The 22,241-nt window shown below is 46.7% G+C and overlaps 1 protein-coding gene across 1 annotated transcript; it reads left to right on the top strand.

Moving 5' to 3' along the window:
• The first annotated feature begins 5,225 nt into the window (after positions 1 to 5,225).
• Positions 5,226 to 20,663, top strand: LOC116638667 (olfactory receptor 1009-like). The gene is made up of 4 exons (XM_032414765.1): positions 5,226 to 5,773; positions 5,859 to 6,025; positions 14,390 to 14,404; positions 20,539 to 20,663. The coding sequence occupies exons 1-4, from the start codon at positions 5,226 to 5,228 to the stop codon at positions 20,661 to 20,663; spliced, it is 855 nt and encodes a 284-aa protein (XP_032270656.1).
• Positions 20,664 to 22,241: the final 1,578 nt, after the last annotated feature.

Here is a 22,241-nt window from a genome sequence, read left to right as displayed (position 1 = left end):
GTCACAACACTAGTCATGGCTGACACTCAAATCCAGATCAGGCCAGTACGAAGTCCCCGTGCTCTTCGCTGCTTCCCTTCAAGGCAATGGTGCTTCCCCAAAACAAGCCACTGGCCCAAGGAGGCAGCAGTGGTTGGAAGAAACCCTCCTAAAAGGCAATGAAAGGTTCAGCTATTCAGTGGTACGGTTTGCAATGGTTGGGGGTGGGTGGAGGAGGAGGGGTGGAGAATCTCTCTGTCCCCGAGCTGTTCCAGGCCATTTATGCTCGCCATTGCTCCACGGGGCTGGGTTCTCAATGCCAGACTTTCAAAGTCTGCATGTACTCCTGGGCTCTGGGCCTCTGGACCAATAAGTTGGCTCCTGAGATCCCATCTGTGAGGTTGTCCCTAGGGTTGGTTATTAAGTTCAGGACGTCTCTTCCATTCACTTATATAAAAACATCTTTTTTAAAAAGGCAACTTCAATACCCTACACAGAGGAGAGTGAGTTTTCCTCCTGGGCAAGGGAGGAGGCCGCCCGTGGCCGGGGCACTGTCTGTCATTCTCGCATCTGGGCTGGAACCAGAGTGTCTACTTCTCGGGTGCTCTCTCCTTCGGCAAGTCCCCCACCTTCACGACACTCCTCCCTTCAGCCCCCACCCCCCAGTCACTTCCAGACATTCACACCAAATGTGTGGTCACTTTCAGGGCCAGCCTTGACCCAGAGGTCCCTGTGAGGGAGTTTCACAACTGGGGACTAGGAGCCTTCTCCTCTCTGTCCCTCTCCCCAGGCATCAACTGGCACAGGAACTCAGTCCACTCGGGCTGCCCCTCAGCATGTCTCAAACTCGAACCAGAATAGAAGTCAGCTGCGGGTCTAGTTAAAATGCAAATCCAATTCAGTAGTGGGTCTGAAGAACCAGATTCTGCATTTCTAAGGAGCACGCAGTGATGTCGAAGCTGCAGGTGTACAAGTCTCATTTTGGTGACCAGGTGCTAAAGATCGGCAACAATAGCTTGTGAGCCTCTGTCCCATTTGATTAGGAGGGAAAAAGAGAAAGAAGCAAGAGAAAGCTAAGCAGAACCCCTCTGCGAACCTGCCAGGTTTCTTCTGTCTCCCCCACCCCCAAAACTGTGAACGGTCCAGCATGAACGCCTTGTCAGAGGTGCATGCAAATATCTTTTACTGAGGTCTCCACGCTCTGGATTGCAAATTGCTTTAACCCTAAATGGCTTTAAGATAGGTGCTGTTTTGTTGCTCATCGTAAAAGAGTGGCAACAATTTCAAAGTCCCTCAGCGGGAAACTGCTGAAATGTTATAAAATGCAACACTGCGCAGCGTTTGGTGGGGAAAGATGGGCAGCCCTTAATTACTGTCCTGGAAAGAGCCCCAAAATAAGTTGTTAAATAAAAAAATAGAAACAAGGTACAGAACAATGTGTATAGTTTGCTACCATTTGTATCTTTATAAAAAGAGGAGAAAATATAGGTTCACATATTGCTTATATAAGCAGTGACTAACCATGGAAAGATATACAAGAAACTGGTAGCTTCTGAGGCAGATTGCTGAGTGACTGGGGAATCAGCAGGGAACAGGCAGGTTGAGGACTTATTTTTAATGTAGTCCCTTTTGAATTTTGTACCACTGGAATATATTTCCCACTCGAAAAAACAACAACTAAAATTGAAAGAGAATCCCCTTGTTCTTTCTATACCTCCATCCACCTGAAAATTCAATGAAATTGATTCACTCAACGAACACTTTCAAGAACCCTCTTGGGGAGTCCCCAGCAGAGTTGGTTCTTGGAACAGGGATCCAACTTGGAACAGTTGGTTACTGGAACAGAGTAGCATTGCCTTGTGTTACCCATGTGTCAATGTTCCACCAACGTGGAAACTCCAAAGGGTGCGTATTCAGAGTCTAGAGGCTCTGGGGGGGTCCCAATTTCCCTGGTGGGATTCCAGAGACCTGCCACTGAGGACAAGAACTGCAGATCTCAGTGTTCTGCAGATGGAAGACAGTCTGCGCATCTGGGTCACCTTTCTACCATCAGGTGGCTGGGAACTTGACAATGACTTCACCTAAAAAGCCTTCCTGTGAGGACCTCGTGCTGACTTTGGCTGGCTGAATGATTGGGTTTTACTGTTCAGCTCTGGTTGCCTTATTTTATCTCTCGATTCTCATGAAATAATTTCTCCAGCTTGTGTTCTTTATGCGCTTTCCCCCAGCTATTATCCCTCCTTAGTGAATAGAGGATTCTGCCAAACACTGTCCAGATGGTCATTCAAGTTCAGATATCAGTTCATCCTTTTGGGACCTCAAGCAGGTTACTCAGTTCTCAAATCAGGTTGGGGTGAGGGGAGTGCCTGACCTAGAGAAGAGCCCAGAGCAGGAGCTCAACAAATATGTTTCCTCCATTGTAACATGTCTTCCTCACTCCACAGCCACTTGGGATCATTATAAGCTCTCCATTCTCTCCAAAGCACATCTGTTTTGACCATCTCAGTCCTCCCGGGAATCCCAAAAGCCCAGAGGAAGCAGATCGGTGCACAGGACTCAGCTTTCTCCAATCCTTGCCCAGTGGCATATCACAAGTGTAGCGTAACTGGGACCACAGGCAGATCTGGTGGCTCCCGGCAGAATTCCCTGAACCTCCCTGTGTTCCCAACCCAACTCCTCCAAGACTAAAGATGCCCAGTCCTGTGGCTCCTTCATGATTCTCCCCTCAATACATTCAAATCCACCAGTGTTTGAGCTCCCACAATGTGTCATGTTACGCCAGTGACTTTTTTTTTGATGTCCAGATCTTTTGTGCATGGAAAGGATTCTCTAAAGCCATTTGTCAATTGATCATAATATTTTAAGTTGTAAATTTAGAACTCAGTTTTTCTTAGGCCATTAAATGCAACTTTCAGATATAATCAATTGAATTTTAGATCTAGTAATGTTTGTTAGAATTTAAAACAATCACACTTGATCCTTGGTTAATGTTCCCTTAGCCTCAAAATCTAACATTAAACTCCCCCAAATAATTTAAGCACTGTTTACAGTTAAATTCTCTTAAACAATTCAAAGTCACACACACACAAAATCCACAGAAGCAAATTCTCTTAAGCATTTAAACACTATATATAAATATGATTAATTAAATGCTCTTCAACCTTTTAAACTACAATCACAAATTTAATGTACCTGATTTCCCAAGCCCTTCAAATGCCTTCGTGAGCATTTAAACAACTCCAGAAAATTACTAAATCAAAACCTATGTATTTAAGAGATCAAATGTTCTTCTGCATTTTAGCAGTCAAATCAAACATAAATTCAGCTAATTCAATTTAGCCAATCATCCTCCTTAATTTGAGTCAAATTAAGCAGATACTCTTGTTTCAACCCCTCAAATAGTATATCCAATATGTGTATATTCAAATATGTATTCAAGTTCATATTAAATGATAGAATTGTTACAAAAATTTATCATCTTATAAAGAGATCCTACCAAAGTTATCAGTATAGGATGCAAAGCACACACTCATCCGAAAAGAATCACCCTAAAGCCTCCACAGCAACTCGAATTAAAAATGTGTGGTTGTCAGAGAGTCAAGATGAGGGCTGTGAATTCAGGGATTTGGGCCAAAACTCCGGGGCTGGAAGAGCGGAGCATGGGTGCAACTGAACAACTAGGCGCCACAGGCCCCAGCTTTCAGAGGCACCGGGTTTCACGGGGCATCGTCCCGCGATTCCACTCTTACCCACTTCTTATCATAATCATTCTCCAATTTTTACCACCTGACTTGGGCAAAGGGCATTCTGAACCCACCCATCTGGGTAGTAACCATCCTCTTTGCAGCCTGATTTGCCTCGAAGAGACTCTGTATCTTCTTTACAGCTTCCCTTCCCCCACGCCACAAGTGTTCACTGAGACCCTACTATGTGCCAGTCGCTGAAGATACGGCAATGAATGAAACTGACACAAATGCCCGGCTCCACGGTTCCAGCATCCTGACATCAAGACAGAGCTCGTAGGCAAAAGCAATATGTCATGTGTGTGTCACACATTAGAAGAGAAGAAGTCCTATGAGGACAAAAAGGAAACAGAGAAGAGGGATAGCGAGTGCTGGGGTAAGACAGGGTTTCATTGTAAATAAGATGCTTAGAGAGGGCTTGACATGCAGGTGACACTGGAGCCTGAACTTAAAGGAAATGAGGGAAGGAGCCCTGTGGCGACCAGGAGCAAGAGTGCTCCGAGGGACGAGGGGCAGGGACAGTAGCGCAGAGGTCCTGAATCCCTCCTGCGTGTCCCAAGAGGGGCGAGGAGACACGAGTAGCTGGAGCAGGATAAGCGAGAGGGAAAAGAGCAGACAAGAGGCCAGAGAGGTGAAAGGAAGTGACGGAGTAGTGGCCAAACTCGCAGAGCCATTGTGAGCATCCTGCCTTTCTCTTGTGTGCAGTGACAGGCTCGCCCCAGCTGCTCCTCCTAACAGGGAAGCAGGACACCAGCTAAGAGCAATTTGCAATTAATCAAGCAAGGTATGAGGGTGTCTTGCAAAGAAGGGGTGGGAAGTTGGTACACATTTTGAAGGTAGAGCCAATAGGATTTGCTGAGGGGTTTGAAATGAGGCAGATTTTCTTACCGAATTGATCATTAATTTATATTTATTCATTGACACTGCCACTGTGATCGATACCAGAGCACAAATTCCTGAGATAGGAAGTAACTCTCCTCCTACCAGGAGTGAGAAAGTCCAACAGGAAAGATGGATGGGCATTTTTTTTTAATGTTAAAATATAGTGCCATGAATTTGACTGAAGGAGTATCTGTGAAATTCAGGGGAGGGAGGGAGGAGATGAACCTCTAAACTGGGTTTGGAGAGACCGAAGGACATTCCAACAAGAAAATATAGAATTTGAAAAGGCATAGCCATTTGCAATAGCTCAGTGTGTTTGTAGAAGTAAATTGTTCAGAATTGCAAACTGAGAGCAGGATAGCATGGAGGTGGCACAGAACACACGTGATGTGGAAGCAGAGGAAAGTAGACGTCGTCCTAAGGGGGACAGAGAACCCTCAGAACCTCAGCATGAGTGTGACAGGATGGGATTGATGTGGAGTTTGGGGACAAGTCTGCCACTCGGAGATACATGAGCTCTTCGGTGGTAGGAGATGTTAAAGGCTACCTCTTTGATGAGAATGTTAACATTCCTGTTTCTCTTACCCTTGGCCGTTGTCCTGTGTGTGACACACCAGCGGAATGACATCGGGGCAGGATCACACCATGCTGACGAGATTCATCCTGCTGGGCCTCACAGACCAGGCCGACCAAAAACATCTCTTTGGCGTCTTCCTGCTGATCTACGCTGTGACACCCGTGGGCAACCTGGGCATGATAGACCTGATCCGTACCAGCTCCGCCCTCCACACCCCCATGTACTTCCTCCTGAGCGTGCTCTCCTTCCTAGACATCTGCAATTCCTCCGTGTTCACCCCCAGGCTGCTGACCAGCTTCCTCACCGTGGACCAGTCCATCTCATTTGCGGGCTCTGTGGTCCAGATGGCCTTCATGATCCTCCATGGCACAGGGGAGTGCCTGCTCTTGGCCATCATGGCCTATGGCCAATTTGTGGCCATCTGCTACCCTGTCCTCTACCACACCATCATGTCCAAGTGCTTGTGCATCCAGCTGGTGGTGGGCACCTATGCTGTGGGGGTGTCCATTTCAGCTGTGCAGACAGGGAATGCCTTCATCTTGCCCTACTGGGGTCCCAACATCATTGATCACTTCTTCTGTGACATCCCCCCCCCCCATGCTCCAACTGGCCTGCTCAGACACCACTTTAGCCAACGTCATCCTGCTCTTCTTTTCTGCTTTGGTTACTGTCCCCATGGTGTCAGCCATCTTGGTCTCTTACACCTACATCCTGATCACTATCTGTAGGATGAGGTCCCTGGAGGCCCAGAGCAAAGCTTTCTCCACTTGTGCCTCCCACCTCACTGCCCTCTCCCTCTTCTATGGGTCTGTGTTCTTTGTATATGTCCAACCCAACCCAGAAAGTGCTTCAGCCTATAACAAGGCCCTCTCTGTGTTCTACACCATTGTGATCCCCATGCTGAACCCCCTGGTCTACAGCCTAGGAATAAAGGTGTCAAGGCCGCTGTACAAATTAGGGTTCTTAACTTAAGCAGAAAAGGAATTTGTTAGAAAGGTATCTGGGAGCTCATAAAATAGAAGAGAAGCCTAGAGATCCCAGCTGGGACAGGAACCAAGAATGGCCAAACACAGCTGAACGCCTGCCTGTGGTCTGTGGTCTGTGCAGGTTGCCCCACTGGGAGCATCACCTTTGAGCGTTCCCCATTGCTATGGCCAGCACTGCTGCCCCTGAGCATTCAGCACGGCTCAGCTGCAGGACAAAGCCACTGACACTAGCCTCTACCATCCTTATAGCATCCAACCACATCTCATCTCCAACTGTTCCTATGCCTTCCCATCATTCCCTGAAGTTCAAGCCAGAGTCAGGAACATCCACCTGTTTGGCAACATCCCTATTGTACACCCATCAATATACCACATTCAGCATGGATATGTTACACCCCCTGACATGCTACGTGCACTTCTACCTTACAGAGCCCTAGGACCGCCTTCAGTGGTCCCAGAGTGGGAGTCAAATTCTGTCTTCCTCCTATCTGTGAGAGTTCTCAAATATAGAAAGGAGCACTGAATGCCACAGCGACCTAAAAGGTTATATAGGGGATATTGCCCTTCTGTGATATTGGAGAAATGGTCCATGTGATATTTGAGTATAGGAAGGAGATAGTGATCATTTGACTTTGTGGGGCTGAATGGAGCCCCAGCTACAGAAATCTCCATTATAACTAGCCAGGGACCAGAATGTGTGCTACAGCAATAATGAGCTATTATTTCTCTATAAATCGCCAATTTAAACAAAATAAAAAGCTGAAAGTCCATAGAGCTCTTTTCAGTCAAGATCAAATTATCTTTATGTCTTAGAAAAAACCTTTTTTATTGTAACAGAAATCAATCTTACTAACTTTAGAGGGAAAGAAAGAGGTGAAATTTATTGTGAAACCCAGATGTCAACTGAGGTTTACTATCTTTCTGAGAGTCAAATAAAATTGGCTTGAACCCTGTCTCATGTGTGCTAAAATGTCTGTATTTCTGCCTGTCTGGAGAATCTGAGGTAGCAGAGGATAGGGTGTAAATGGTTTATGTTTTTCCTGGTTACCTCTAGCTCCAAATTCCTAAATCCTAAATTCCTAAATGATTTACTTTGGCCTACACATCATCCAGGAAGGGGGGAAAGCATGGGGCCAGAAATGTGGATGGTATAAATAAGGAGGAGAGAGAAACAAAATCTGACCATCATAGAACCTGGTGGGAGGGGAGAAGGGGAGCTTTAGGCAGACTGGGCTGAGCCAACACAGCTGGGCTTGCTTCTTACAGGAAACCAAAAACAACTGCATCTCTTCCAGAAGAAACCTCCATCTTCACCTGTAACTTCATGATTATCGAAGTGAAACAACATATTCTTAGAAAATTGAATAATGCACGGGTGAACTGTTGATCAATGCTCAGTGATGGTACTGAAATCATCTCTTGGCTTAATTCATGGTTTAGGGTCATTTTTCTTAACATACTGTATTAGGGCTCTCCAGAGAAACAGAACCAATAGAACATGATAGATTAGATGATGATAGATAGAAAGATGGTAGATAGATAGATAGATAGATAGATGATAGATAGATAGATGATAGAGGAGATTTATTATAGGAATTGGCTCATGCAATTATGGAGGCTGAGAAGTCCCACCATCTGCCATCTGCAGGCAGAGAACCAGCAAAGCTGGTGGTGTAATTCGGTCTAAATCAAAAGGTCTGAAAACTGGGGGCTGATGGTGTTACTCCTGGTGGGAGTCCAAAAGCCGAAGAACCAAGCCCACTGATGTCTGAGGATAGGAGGAGATGGATGTTCCAACTCCAGCCAAAAGGGCAAATTCGTCTTTCTGCCTTTTTGTTCTACTGAGGCCCTAAATGGATTTGTATGAGGCCCACCCACATTAGTGAGGGTAATCTTTACTCAGTCTACCAATTCAAATGCTAATTTTATCTGGAAACCCCGCTCAGACATAGCCAGAAGTAACGTTTTAGCATCCCTTTTACCAGAGATGCCCACATCCCTGAGCCCAGTCAAGGTGACACGTAAGTTAACAATCACACGCACTAAGAATACAGCAGGCCCCAGCTGGTCCCCCCACCCCACCATCCCAACACTCCATCCCAGACTCAGCAGTTTAAGAACTGCAGTCTTTTCATGAAAATAAGCCATTTGCTTAACAGAAAACTTTCCTTCGAATAATAATTTCCCTTAGGACCAAGGAGACACAGAGGACCCAGGAACAGAGACACTGGGGTGTCAGCCCCTCCTTCATTGCCCTGGTAAGCTCACACTCTGCTCCTAATGTCAGCAATTCCTGAGCATGCTCACCCCATGGTCCTGGGCAACCCAGTCACAGACTACAAAGTAAACAGGCTTCCCAGAAATGGATTACGGGGTGGCCTATGAGGAACGGAGGGAAGACAGGGCAGAGAGGGGAGAGCAGAAGCAGCTGAGGACATGGCGAAGTTTGCTAGGAGACAGGCACCCAGCCCCTTCAGCCCCACGCACACCTCCCTGTCCAAATGTCTCCTCCCCTCTTCCCTCAACTAAAACCATCGGGCGCAGAACCCAATAGGAGGCATTGGAATGTTGGCTGGAAATTAAGTCAAAGTGTTACCTCTCTCAAGAGCATTTGAGTTACACTACGTCTTGAGACCACCCAGAACCCACTCAGTACCTGAAGATGTGGAAGTTTCTACTGGGTGGAAGTGAAGCCAAAGGTCAGGTGGAGGGACAGGTCCAGCCACAGGTGCTGGAAGGAAGACCGGTTTGTGGTCCTGGCCGGGCAGCTGAGCCACCGGGCCACTGCAGACCACTGCCAGCAAGTACTGGACATTGAGCAAACGGTTATTGTTGGCGGGGACTCGCTCCGTCACCCGACAAAAGTTAGTTAGCCTTGCTGGGCTTCCACCTGTCCCGCGTGCAATAGAGATGTGATGGCCGAAGCCTACGTGTTTACAAATGAAAAGGGGTTAAGTCACTTCGAATCTCTTCGATGTTCCTCTGGTTCTCAAGGCTCTCAAACTCATTTAAACTAACCTTAAGAGGCCCTTGGGAGAGGGACACTGTAACCATGTAGGGAGGCAGCCCGAGCATTGGGATCCCCAGCGGAACACTCAAGCTCTCCAGTGCCGAGTGCTGTCACTCACCAGGCGGGACGTCTCTCCAGGCGTCACATCCAGGGATAACTTGGCACAGGATGGAAGGAGCCAGATGCAAGTGAGCAAGGCCTTCCCTGGGAGAAAGAATCCAAGGCAGTCCAAGATACCTCCAGCTGGGCCTGGTCAGAGGTGACTAGTATTACAGAAGGGGCAGATGGGCAGACACCCTCCAGAAGACTCATGGATCCTGCCAGGTGGTTGCCCTGCCTTCTCCACAGGTCAAGATACTGAGCATTGTCCCCACCCCAACCCCAGAGTGTCATACACACAGTTTCATCCCTACCCTCTCCTGGACCTCACAGAAACGCCACCAGCCCCAAGAAGCTGAGATAGACGGGACACAAGCCTGGCTCAGGGACAGTGTTCGTATAAGCTCTCTAAAGATAAGTTTGCTCAATGGAGGGCACCAGTCAATCTTAGAATCCCATTCTTCTCTAAAATAAAGCATGATGTTTGTCATAATTTGAGAGACTGATTTTCCAAGGCCAGCCCACCAGTCATTACCAGCCAGAAAATTCTATGCCCATAAATCTGTGAAATGCTGCCCAATGAACAACATGTCTAAAGCATGACCTCAGGGTCTGAACAGTGTAGTTTCCCGTGGGTATTGTATTTTTTTTTTTTTTTTAAGATTTTATTTATTTATTTGACAGAGAGAGACACAGAGAGAGAGGGAACACAAGCAGGGGGAGGGGGGAGGGAGAAGCAGGCTTCCTGCAGAGCAGGGAGCCCGATGTGGGGCTCGATCCCAGGATCCTGAGATCATGACCTGAGCCGAAGGCAGACGCTTAACGACTGAGCCACCCAGGCGCCCCCCGTGGGTATTGTATTATTATTGTACCCAACAGCACACTTCACTGTTCTACTTGCTTGTGCTTTTAAGTTCAAAACTGCAATTCTAGTTTTTTTTTAAAGATTTATTTATTTATTTGAGAGAGAGAGAATGTGCACGAGTGGGGAAGAAGGGCAGAGGGAGAGAGAGAGAGAGAGGATCTTAAGCAGACTCCACACTGAGTGTGGAGCCCGACACAGGGCTCAGTCCCAGGACCCTGAGGTCATGACCTGAGCTGAAATCAAGAGTCGGACGCTCGACCGACTGAGCCACCCTGGAGCCCCTCAAATCTACAATTCTTTATAAAAGTAACCCAATCACTCAGTTTACAATGTACCTGTAAATAAGTGATGTGAGCAAGGCCTGCAGGTGTTAGCAGCAAATTGTGACTTAGCGGGAAGGAGGACTAGAGAAGGGATCTCTGGGCAGGATGAGATCTTTCCAGTCTTCTTAGGGTTTCCATCGGACGTTGTGCTCAGACATTGTGCCCAAGTATGGGTAGCAGAGCTCCCTGGGGAAACCATCCCCTAGTACCTCTTTCTGTCAACAAGACTTTTCACTTGGTGTGGTGTGGCCATCAAAATTCATGGTTAAATCCAGCTCACATATTAGCTAAATGCTCTCCATCCACCTGCCATCAGAGGCCCCAGCTCGTGATCGCCCATCTGCCATGGGGCTAACAGCGGCTCACAAATGTGGAAAAGGCAAAATAGATAAGTAGAGCTGCTTTCCCCTTCTTCCTCATGGCTCCAGTTGTTTCCGCGTGTCAAGGAGCCTGAAGATACCTTCATTTCCCAGGCAGCGCGGGTTGGAAGGATCTTGCCAGTAGTTTTCCTGAAAGCCCCGATTTCTCAGCCTTAACTTCTTTAACCCAATATTGGTTTCGTGGTAAACTCTGCAGCTTGTCCTTTATGTTTCTTCCTGGGTGCCCATCTTCTGTGCTTTATGCATGTCAGATCACAGGGCCCCAGCATGACTAAAACCTCAGGAAAGGAATAAAACCGTACTAGTGGGGGGCAGGGGTTCAGGGGCGCATGTCGGATGTGTGTGCTGGCTTGTTTCCAGGACAAGCCTAAGGAAAGTACCAATGTACAACCGAGCTCTCTGCCAGTACAAAGACAGTATTAGATATGGTGCCCACCTTAGGTGTGACCCTCGGAGGGACCACTCTTTGCCCTTGGCTCCCCGACTAGGTAGGACTGGAACGTTAGCCAGATCCTCGCTTGAAATCCAGCCTTAATGATAACAAACGTTTATCAAATACCTGCTGTATGTCAGGAATTTTATTTTAATCTCATAAAATCCTCCCATCTACCCCCATGAGACACAAACTACTATAGCCCCATTTTTAAGATAAAGAAACTGAGTCACAGGGTGCCTGGGTGGCTCAGTCAGTTAAGGGTCCGCCTTTGGCTCAAGTCATGATCCCGGGGTCCTGGGATCCAGCCCCGCCTGGGGCTCCCCGCTCAGCAGGGAGTTTGCTTCTCCCTCTGCCCCTCTCCCCAACTCATGCTCTGTCTCTTGTTTTCTCTCTCTCTCAAATAAATAAATAAAATATTTTTTAAAAAAGAAAGAAACTGAGTCACAGATAGATTACATAAATCACAGGATTGAAACTCAGACTCTGGAGTGTCAGGTTTAACCACTATGCTATATCATCTCCACCTTTTGGGACCTATTCCATGGACCCCTGCGATGTTGGATTTCTAAGGATGGCCACCACTGATTCCTTACTTCTCTGAATGACATGCCACCCCTCCCATCAAGGTTGGGATAAAAATACGAGTGTCTAGTTAAAATCGAATTTGAGACAAACAACAAATAATTTTTAAGCATAAATATGTCCTAATATTGCATGATTTATACTAAAAAATATTTTGTCTATCCGAACTTGTTCATCAGATTTAAATGGGCACCATGTATTTTATCGGGCAACCCCACTTGCGGCTTGCTATGACCCATGACACAGAGCAGAAGTAACAACATGCCAACTGCAGGCCCAGCCTTAAAGAAGACTGCTGGTGTCCACTTCTTCCATCTTGGAAGCCTACCCTAAGACCACCGGGCTGGGAGGAAGCCCCGCTAGCCATGTGGAAAGGCCATATGGAAGAGCATTAAGCACCAGATGTTGCGAGAAGCCTTGGCCTTCCGGGACAGCCCCGGGCCAGGTGCATGCAGCTGTGTGTGCGATCTCAGTCCACACCATGTGGAGGAGAAGACCAGTTTGCCCCAAGCCCACCCAAATTCCTAACCCACAGAATTGTGAAACGTAACAAAGTGTTGTAGTTTTAAGATACTACATTTTAAGGAGCTTTCTTATATAGTTTAAAAAAAAAAAACAAAAAACTGAAATAATCCCTAATGGATTGTCCTTGAATTATTTTGAATTTAGTCCCCAAACCTTGTGGGGTTCTCTATGGGGCTCCATCAGGCTTGGTCTCCACGCCTGTGCAGTCTTGTCTCATTGTCATTTTCCCTGAGAGAGGCTGCCTATCCTGGAGGTTCAGACCATGGCATTTGAAGACAGCCCGACCCGGCCTGGATCCCGGCTCCGTCACACAAAGCTATATGACCTTGGTCTCTTTGTCTGAAAAATGAGTATGTCGATATTAATTACCTCATAAGGTGGTTCGTGAGGATTAAAGATTTAACATCTGTAAAGCACTGAGAACGCCATCGGGTCCTTAATTAACGTTCAGCACAACTTAGCTGTTGTAATTAGTCATCCTTACACTGAATCATTTCTCCGACCTGTGCTATCTTATTATTTTATCTCCCTTATTATTTCTATGCAGGGGAGACAGTTTGGTGAGGCCAGAAATCACAGAACAATGAGGCTGGCGGGGTCCACTGGCGAAGAACCACAGTTCTCGGCGAGGAGAGAAATACAGCGAGCTGTCAGGCCTGCCCCAGCCCCTCTTCTGCCACTCCACGGCCTGATCCCCTTTTCCGCAGGCCCAGAACCTGCCGAGACATCACAAGGCCCCAGACTCAGCCCAGACCTACAGGGAACGAAACTACCTCCTAGGCCACCCGGTCACGCTCCCAAATTTCCTTCTCTTTCCCTGTGAACCAGCAATGCTGGGCCAGAGAAATGGAGACTCGTGAGAACATAAGATGAAACAGAAGTTAATGGGTTCTAGAATCAGACAGGACTGATGTCTAAATCTGGTTTTACAACATACAATCTGGCATCATTTGTAAACAAGAAAGTTGTGTGAAGCTTAAATACTCAAATGACAAAAAAAAACCCTAGCTCGAAGTACGCTGTTGAATCAATGCTCATTTGATACGGTTTCCCCACTTCCCCTGGCATCATCCATTCTGGGCATGAAAGGGGCATTGGCTGCTGGTATCAGTGATGTGGTCACGCAAAATGCCAGCTTCCTTTTGCTCCTCTGTGGCCCCAGCATCATTCATCACTTCTTCTGTGACCTGAACCTCTGCCCAGCCACCTGCTTACTTGTGCTGACATTGCCAAGGCCGGGGTGGGGGGGGTGGGCATTCTCTTCCTTCCTTCCACTCAGCCTCCTCCCCATCACGGCATCCTAGTCACCTTCTGAAGGAGGCATTCCCTGAAGCCCAAAGCAGAGCTCTCTGTCTGTGCCTTTCTTCTTCCCATCTTCTCCCTCTTTGGTGGCACCACGGGATTCACATCATGCTCAGCCAGGCTCTCGTGACGGGCTGGACCCTGCAGTCCTGGGGCAGGTCAGAGCCAGGCCAAGTTATCAGATCGTGCTGAGCAGAGTGCTGACTCCAAATCAAGGATGAGCCAAGGGTCAAATACCAGGAGAGGAGGATAAGATTTCAAGACGTGGGTCAAAATAAGTAAAGCAGCATCATGAGTGAAATCAGGGTCAGGCATGAAGTTAGACCAACAGGTGGTGCCCTGAGGGCAAGACAAATATTGGCTTTCTTGTCCTTAAGGCCAGGGGGACGTCAAACCTAGCTTGAGAGGAGCCAGACTCAGAGGAAAGGGGTGTGTCGGGATCCCTCCAGACTTCTGCTTATGCGCAAAATTTATATGGAGTTGAGCTTCCTTTGAAGCCCCCTCCTCTCGAATCCTGCTACCTGCCGTTGGCCTCTCTCCCACATCTCTATTCCCAGATAGGAGACAGTGGCCAAAGGCAGCACTTGAGAGCCTGCAGCGAAGTATACTCTTTTCCAGCACCTGTCCCCTCACCAGTCCAGACACAAGCACATTTGTTGGGACAGTGCAGAATTATCCCCACAGAGTTACACTCCCACAGACTCTGCTCACCACCGTTACTCGCCTCCCCAGCTGAACCGTAGGCATGTGGAAGCAAGAGCCCAGCCTCAGACGTCATTTCATCCCCACGGAGCCTGGCACAGTGCTGGGTACTTAATCAGGACATAGGGATGAAGGCATATTCCTCTTTGGATTTTAGGCTTTGGGGCAGCAGATGATGAAAAGATGACAAGTTGTCATTACTCCATAAGGCCTGGGCCTAACAAAACACTACTGCTACCCAAAGAAGGCATTTTCTCAATAATGATAATTAATAGCTAACATCTATTGAACATATATTATGCCCCAGGCATTCTGGGAGGCACATCATACACACTACTTAATTTAACCCTCAGGACAAATCTGTGAGTAGGTTATGCTTATTTCACATATGAGGAAACTCAGAGTCCAAGAACTCTAAGGTCAAATATAGGTCATAATTGGTAGACCCAAGACCAGCTGATTTCAAAGCCTAGGCTCTACTCTAGTGCTAAAACCCCTTGGATTTTTGCAGGAAATTATGCAACACGTTTACATTTCTACTGCTTCCAAAAATTCCAAGGAGCTGCTCCCATATTTCCCACCAGGGCCCAGCTTTCTACTTATTCCATAGTGTCTTGACTCATGATGATTCCTGGGGTGAACCAAGTCCACAGTAAACAGACTTTACTGTTCCTACCGAGCACCTGAAAAGCATTTGAAGACAGCCCGACCCAGCCTGGATCCCGGCTCTGTCACACAAAACTGTATGACCTTGGTCTCTTGGAACAGGAAAAAAGAAATGGGATAGAAAAGGCAGAAAGAATTAGGACATGAAAGGACCCTTGGTGCCCCTGCCTTGGCCCCAGCCCTCTTGCCACCAAAGAAAGCCCCAATTCCCTAAGCCAGTTACCTCGCCCTCCACCCCTTCCTGGGTTCCATCTTCATGCTAGAGTAGGGTTTTCTCTGTGATTCACAACAAAGAATGAAGGCACTTTTTCTTCCATGGTCAGTCCAGGCTGGCTTCAAGAGTGGACTGCAGTGATTCTTTGATTCATCAAAAATTGGGGGCTTGGAGAAGGAGTGATGTTGCTTAAAGTAGCTAACTTTAGCATCTCTCCTCCAAATCAGAGAAAGATCTCTTGTCCCAGAACCCCAATTATTCCTTGTGCAAAAAGAGGTATTTAGAAAATATGATCTATGTAAGGTCTCTTCCGGTCCTGACTTTCACATGAAATCTGAACCCTCTTGGCAGCACAGTGAATCTGTGTACTCATAAAAGATACACTGACAAGGTAACCGCCACAAGGCAATGTAACTCTACTATTCTGCCCAATTATCAAGGAGCCAAAACAGGAAGCAAAAGGGCCTCAAAAAAGGAGGGCAGGGAATGGAAGGGAAGGGAAGGGAAGGGAAGGAGAGGGAGGGGAAGGGAAGGAAGGGGAGGGTAGGGGAAGGGAGGGGAGGGGAGAAGAAAGAGAAGAGAAGAGGAGAGGAGAGGAGAGGAGAGGAGAGGAGAGGAGAAGAGAAGAGGAGAGGAGAGGAGAGGAGAGGAGAGGAGAAGAGAAGAGAAGAAGAGGAGAGGAGAGGAGAGGAGAAAGAAAGAAGAGAAGAGAAGAGAAGAGAAGAGAAGAGAAGAGAAGAGAAGAGAAGAGATGAAAAGAATAGAAAAAAGAAGCAAAATGCTCTCAAAGAACAGTAACCTTGGGTAAAGAATAGATTGATAGATTATCAACTGATCACTCTTCAAAAGATCACCAAACACCTGTTGCTCAAAGCTAAGTTTATGAGACCTACTGTAGTAAGACAGTACACAGAATCTTAGTGTCTCAAAAGGAGGAAATCAGTGGAAGATATTTACAGAGTTTGGGGGTCCAGACCCAAGTGGTTTAAGGTGGATCTTTTTTTTTTTTTTAAGTTTTTCTATTTGTTTTAAGTAGGCTCCACACCCAGCATGGAGCCCAACACAGGGCTTGAACTCACAACCCTGAGATCAAGAGTCACATGCTCTTCCCACTGAGCCAGTCAGGTGCCCCTAAAGTGGATCTTATAAATTAGGGAGCACATTAGGACTGGACAAAATTTGTGACATTATAGTACAGGGAAGACAGGGCCTGAAAGCAAATCTCGAGAAGTAAACCATTGTTTGTTGAGAAGATTATTTCCCTGGGCGAGTAATCTACTGTCCTAATAGGAGAGCTGTTTGCCCAGAGGAGCAAACTATTTGTTTAGATAAATTGGTTTGCAGGAATTTCATGAAGCAAACAGTGAAGTTATTTCTTGGTTTATGGCCATATCTTCCTTGGCTGAATTTCCTGGAACAATTAGTTAGGTCATGTTGTTGTCGGAAGTCACTTCTCTCAGCCCCGATAGTTAAGCCAGTAGGTATAGATGATTTCCATTCTCAGATTCAACTTACTATTTTAAAACACCACTAGGGGGGGGGGGGCGCCTGGGTGGCTCAGATGGTTGAGCATCTGTCTTCTGCTCAGGTCATGGTCTCCAGGTCCTGGGATGGAGCCCCATGTCGGGCTCCCAGCTCAGCGGGAAGCCTGCTTCTCCCTCTCCCTCTGCCTCTCCCCCAAATGAATAAATAAAATCTTAAAAAAAAAAAAAAAACACCACTATGGGATGCTATTCTATTCCCCTGGAAACAGATCTTCACCTCACTTTCTCCATCAATGACATTATGATGGGGTTATCATGCTGAACGTGTCTCCCACACACTGCGCCGAGTGAGCAGGGACAGTCAATAGGGAAATCATTTCGGCTGAAAAAGAGCCCATTGCCATGTGTACATAGTCTATCTGTGCCCTTGATGGTTAATGAATAATCAGCATTCATCCGAAAGATTCCAGGTCATCCAGTGGGACTGGGAACAGCAGTACATTACTATGGCATTTTTGGGTAATTTTAGGAAATATTTTTTATTCAGAAAGACCAGGTCTCAAGCCCCAGAGTTCACTGGCTGCATATAACTTTTAGCAAGCACCTTCCCCTCTAGGCCTCTTCCCAAATACATTGAGCCCGATGTTCCCCAAGAGTCCTTTCAACTCTGGCTTTCTGGGACTCTTGGACTTGGCCTTATTAACGTATTTTCACCCTTGATCAAAAAAAGATGCAAAGACAAGAAAGGACATCCATTTGGCTGCTGACATAGCCCTTATGTGTTTTCCCAGTCGGGATATTCCTCAAGAACAGCTTGGCTAAGACCATGGACCTGCATCACTCAGTATAGACCTTAGCACAGTGCCATCGGCAAGCAAGCACTAAGAACTCATAGCACGTTATCGTCTTTCCCACTTCCCACCACGTAATTAGAATGCAGGGCCCTTTGGTTCGGGATCTCTCTGCTTCCTGGAGGGTCCTGCTCGCTGATATAACTGGTGTAGGAACATCGATATTTCACTTCATGAAGAATTTGCTGGTCAGCAGTCCTGAGGACAGAGAAAGGGATTACTCCTAGACCACAGACAGGTTTATCAGCAGTTTGCGCTTGTTTACTTGTTTGGCAGAACTTGTAAGTTTGAATTTAGTCCAGGACTTTGTTTCATTGCAACATATCGCCTGTCAATCAGGTTGGCAAGAATGGAGTCAAATGGAACCTGCCACTCACAGCTGGAACCTTCTCATATTAAAAAATAATAATAAATTGCCATAAATAAGTCCTGGGGGTGTAATGTAGAGCACGGTGACTATAGTTAACAATACTGTACTGCATATTTGAAAGTTGCTAAGACAGTAGATCTTAAAAGTTCTCATCACAAGAAAAACAACTGCAGCTGGGTGTGTGACGGCTATTAACCACTTACTGTGGTGATCATTTCGCAATACATACAAATATCAAATCATTATGTTGGACACCTGAAACTAATAAAGTGTTATTTATCAATTATATCTCAACTTCTAAAATTTAATAAAAGTCAAAAACAGTAAAAAAAAAAAAAATTTTTTTTTTATTTCCTCGGTTCAACTAGCTAGATGTAGGCTTGGTGAGTGTGAAGGAGCTGCTCCCCAGAGGAGGTAGGAAGGCACCCCACCTGAGAGGCGTGGATGATCTGGGGGCAGATGAGCTAGAACTGGGGCCAGAGCCAAAAAAGGAACTTTGCCTTTGAAGAATACATCAGGCCTCGGAGGCCGCTCTATTAACAAGCCACACCCAAATCTCATCAGCTTAGAATAGAAGTTTATTGGGGCACCTGGGTGGCTCAGTCGGTTAAGCGTTCAACTTTTGCTTTTAGCTCAGGTCATGGTCTCAGGTTGTGAGATCGAGCCCCTCGACGGGCTCCACGTTCTGCGGGGAGTCTGCTTGAGACTCTCTCTCCCTCTGCTCCTCCCCCTGCTCACGCTCTCTTTCTCTTTCTCTCTCTCGAATAAATAAATACAATCTTAAAAAAAAAAAAAAAGAATAGAAGTTTATTCCTCACTCCTGTTCATGTTCACCATGAGTCCATGATGAGTCTGCTCCTTCTTACTCCAGGACTCGGGCTAAGAGAAGCCCCTCTGTCTTACGCACGGCTGGTGTCACGGCAGAGGGAAGAAAGGAAAGGCAGGGGGCTGCTGGGGGCTCCTAAGGCTTCAAGCTCATAACAGGGCACAGATCACTTCCACTCCCACTCCAGGGCCAAACCCAGTCATGTGGCCATGTTCAGGACGCTCCGTCTACAGGATGAAGGTAAGGAGCTGCAGGGAGGGGCGCTGACTCCCCGGCACCACCACAACATCCCCCGCGGAGAGACAGGCGGAGGCTGAGGTGCATTCGCAGCAGAGGACCGGCGCGGGGAAGGGGGCATTGGTGAGGAAGCCGCATCAGACACCTGTGCAGGTTGGGGTGCAGTGGGGGAAGGCCAGGGGACAAAGCGCTGTCACTTCTATAGAGGAGATTCAGCAGGTCTCCCCCCAAGGGAACAAACCCCTTCTTACTTACAGGAAATACGGGCCAACCATTCCCCCATCTGCTGAGACTCTGCCAGATCAGAGTCTAGGGACAGAATTTCTTTTATCCAAACCAGTCATTTGCCTAACAAGACCCTTTTCTTTGCGTGGTGATTGCCCCTGGGATTGTGGAAACCCAAGAGGCCAGGCTCCCCAAGGTATGAGCCAGAATCTTCCTTCCTAGGATAGGAAAAGCAGTCTCTCTACACCCCGTGCTCCCTGGACGTGGCCCTTGGGGGGGGGGGCCCATCCCTGGGGGCGTTCATCAGAGAGTTGCTTATAACAGGGAAAAGTTGGAAATACCTTACTGTCAACCAAGGGGGCTAGGTAAGTAAAGGGTGGCACGCACAGAACATAGCCAACAAAATAAGTCGCAGCTGTCAAATATGATGACGTAAGCCATCACTCACTGCTAGATATGGGAAAACGCCCGCGGCATCTTGCTGAGTACCTGATAGAGTAGCTTGTGCAGGACGGGTCTGTCCGAGGACAGACAGAGTCGCGACTGTGTTTAGAGTTTTCCAGTAAGAATGTCCGCCAGTTCCCATCTTCTGTGGTGGTAGTGGGACCCCAACTGACTTTCGTTTTCAGATTTTACTGTCTTCTCAATTCTTTTCTGTGTTGCTTAAATTGTTTGCAACTAGCATGGATTTTTATAAAAACAATAACGCTATTTTGTAGAGGGGGGAGAGTTATGGGTTGGTTTTTTGTTTTCTTGAGGTGAAGAGATGTCAATACTGTTAAGTGAATAAAGCAACTATGGTATAAGCCCATTACTGTGCACATATAGCAAATACATACACACACACACACACACACACACACACACACCATCAAGCGCGTGTCCCAGGCTATTCTGAAGATCACAGGAAATACCAGTTGGGAAAGAAGCCACATTAGACCCTGAAAAAGCACACAGACACCGGTTTCAATTAGCACTTCCAGCCACTTCCCGGGAGCCTGTGCTCTGAGCCGCCCGCAGTCTTGCAAAGATGGACACGCGTCATTTTCACAACTTCCGCCCTGATTATCTGTCTTGTCTACAGACAGTGTTACCCTGGTCTCCTACGCCTCCATCCCAGTGACCATCCACAGGCTGTGTTCCCTTGAGGCTCAGAGCGAGAGGCTTTCCACCTGTGCCTCCCACCTCACCCCCCCACACACACCTGCCCCATCTCGGGCACCAGACCTGTCCTGGAAGCTCAGCGGAGTTTTCACATGCTATAGAATAATAAGACAAGGTCATATCTGTCTTCTACTCTGTGGCCATCCCCATGCTGAACCCTCTGATCTACAGCTTGAGGAATAAAGAGGTGGAGGCTGCTTATAGAAGAGACGCCTTTGGCAAGCTGCCTTCTTAACCGAGTGTGGAACATTCTATCCCAAGCCCTACCATGGGAGCCACAACATAAAGCACAGATCATATTAACACTTAAATAGAGTGAAATATGTGCCAGCACTATTTTATTTTTCATTTATTTTAAGTAATCTCTACACCCAACATGGGGCTCGAACTCAAGCCCCTCATAATCAAGCCCCCCGAAATCACATGCTCTCCTGACTGAGCCAGCAAGGTGCCCCAGCACTATGTTAAAAGCTTTACACATATCAACTCATTTAATCTTCACAACAACCATATGAAATGGATACTGTGATTATCCCTGGGAATCTGAGGCACAGAGAGGCCGAGTAACTGGCCCAAGGTCACACAGCTAATAAGAAGCAGAGCCATACTTTGAATCCAGGTAGTTTGGCTCCAGCAGCAATATTCTCAACCAATACACTATATTGCCCCTTTCTGATGACCGCATCTAACAGACAGCGGGCACAGTTTTTCCTAAATTCATACATCATAAGGAGAACCAGATCATGGAATTATCCAGTGGTACGGAAGGGGCTACTAGGGGCTTGGCACACCTGAGTTCACGCTGCCTCAGAGTGACTCTGTCTCTTGGCATCTCTGTGATGTCGAGTCAAGGTACATAACCCCCTGACCCTCAGTTTTCCCACATCTCAACTGATTACTGTAAGGTTCCCAGGAGAGTCAACGAGGCTCACAAACCATTATTTAAACACCATTGTCTTCCTTTCTTCCCTGGGAAAACCTTCATACGACCAAGTAGATTTATACATCAGTATTTTTTAAGAGTGAGGCTATGTCATGTAGCTCTGACATTAAATAGCGTTTAACTGAATCAGCAGAAAGTTCTTCCTTTTCTCCTTCCCTCTTCTGATTATGTCAAGGCAGAAGTCTCTACTTGGTACAAGTTTGACCTTCCCTAATCCAGTCTCCCTTTTTGATACAGAGAGTCAGTTTTAACACTTAACAGTAACTAGTTATCATTTCATAATGTTACGCTACTTTAATTTTTACTTATTATGTCACTTTTTATTTTATTCTGATAAAAAGCGTGTTTTAATAAAAAATTGCTTAGCGTGGTCCAATTTTTAAAAATCACAATTAGGTGATACACAAGGCAAAACATCAGAAAGGATGTAAACAAATGACTTTAGAAGCACTGCTCTGGCTCATTTATATTTTTTGAAACCTTTTCTCATTCATTCTTTTATTTGATCTTCACCAAATGCTGTAAGATAGATAAGCCAGGTGTCATCACCCCCATTTTACAGATAACCAAAAGAGTAATAATAAATCTGAGGGGTTGAACTGGCTAGCTCCGAGTCCCATGAGACCGCCATAAAATAGCGCAGAGCAGAGAACCCAGGTGCCCTAGGGATTCATGGTGGACTCCCCAGAACACACTTATCAACTTCATTTCAGGAAACATGGAAGTTCTTGATCTTCGTGGCTCCAGATTGCCTCCTTCCTGCCTTTCCAGTTTAATTTCTTTTGATAGGGTCTCCCTTGCCTCCAAATGCCCCTCCTCTGCCTCAAACCTCTGGAAAACACACACTGGGCTAAATCCTTCCCCTTCCAG

The sequence above is a fragment of the Phoca vitulina genome, unplaced genomic scaffold, assembly GCF_004348235.1.
Source record: "Phoca vitulina isolate PV1807 unplaced genomic scaffold, GSC_HSeal_1.0 scaffold16, whole genome shotgun sequence".
NCBI classification, from domain to species: Eukaryota; Metazoa; Chordata; class Mammalia; order Carnivora; family Phocidae; genus Phoca; species Phoca vitulina.
The sequence above is the reverse complement of the archived record's forward strand: the minus strand, read 5'-3'. Positions and strand labels throughout refer to the sequence as shown.

Excerpts from the sequence above, each read along its gene's own strand:
- LOC116638667 (XM_032414765.1), top strand. The coding sequence starts at position 5,226 with ATGACATCGGGGCAGGATCACACCATGCTGACGAGATTCATCCTGCTG. Across the intron at positions 5,774-5,858 it reads TTCTTCTGTGACATCCCCCC|GGTGTCAGCCATCTTGGTCT; the intron begins CCCCCATGCTCC and ends TACTGTCCCCAT.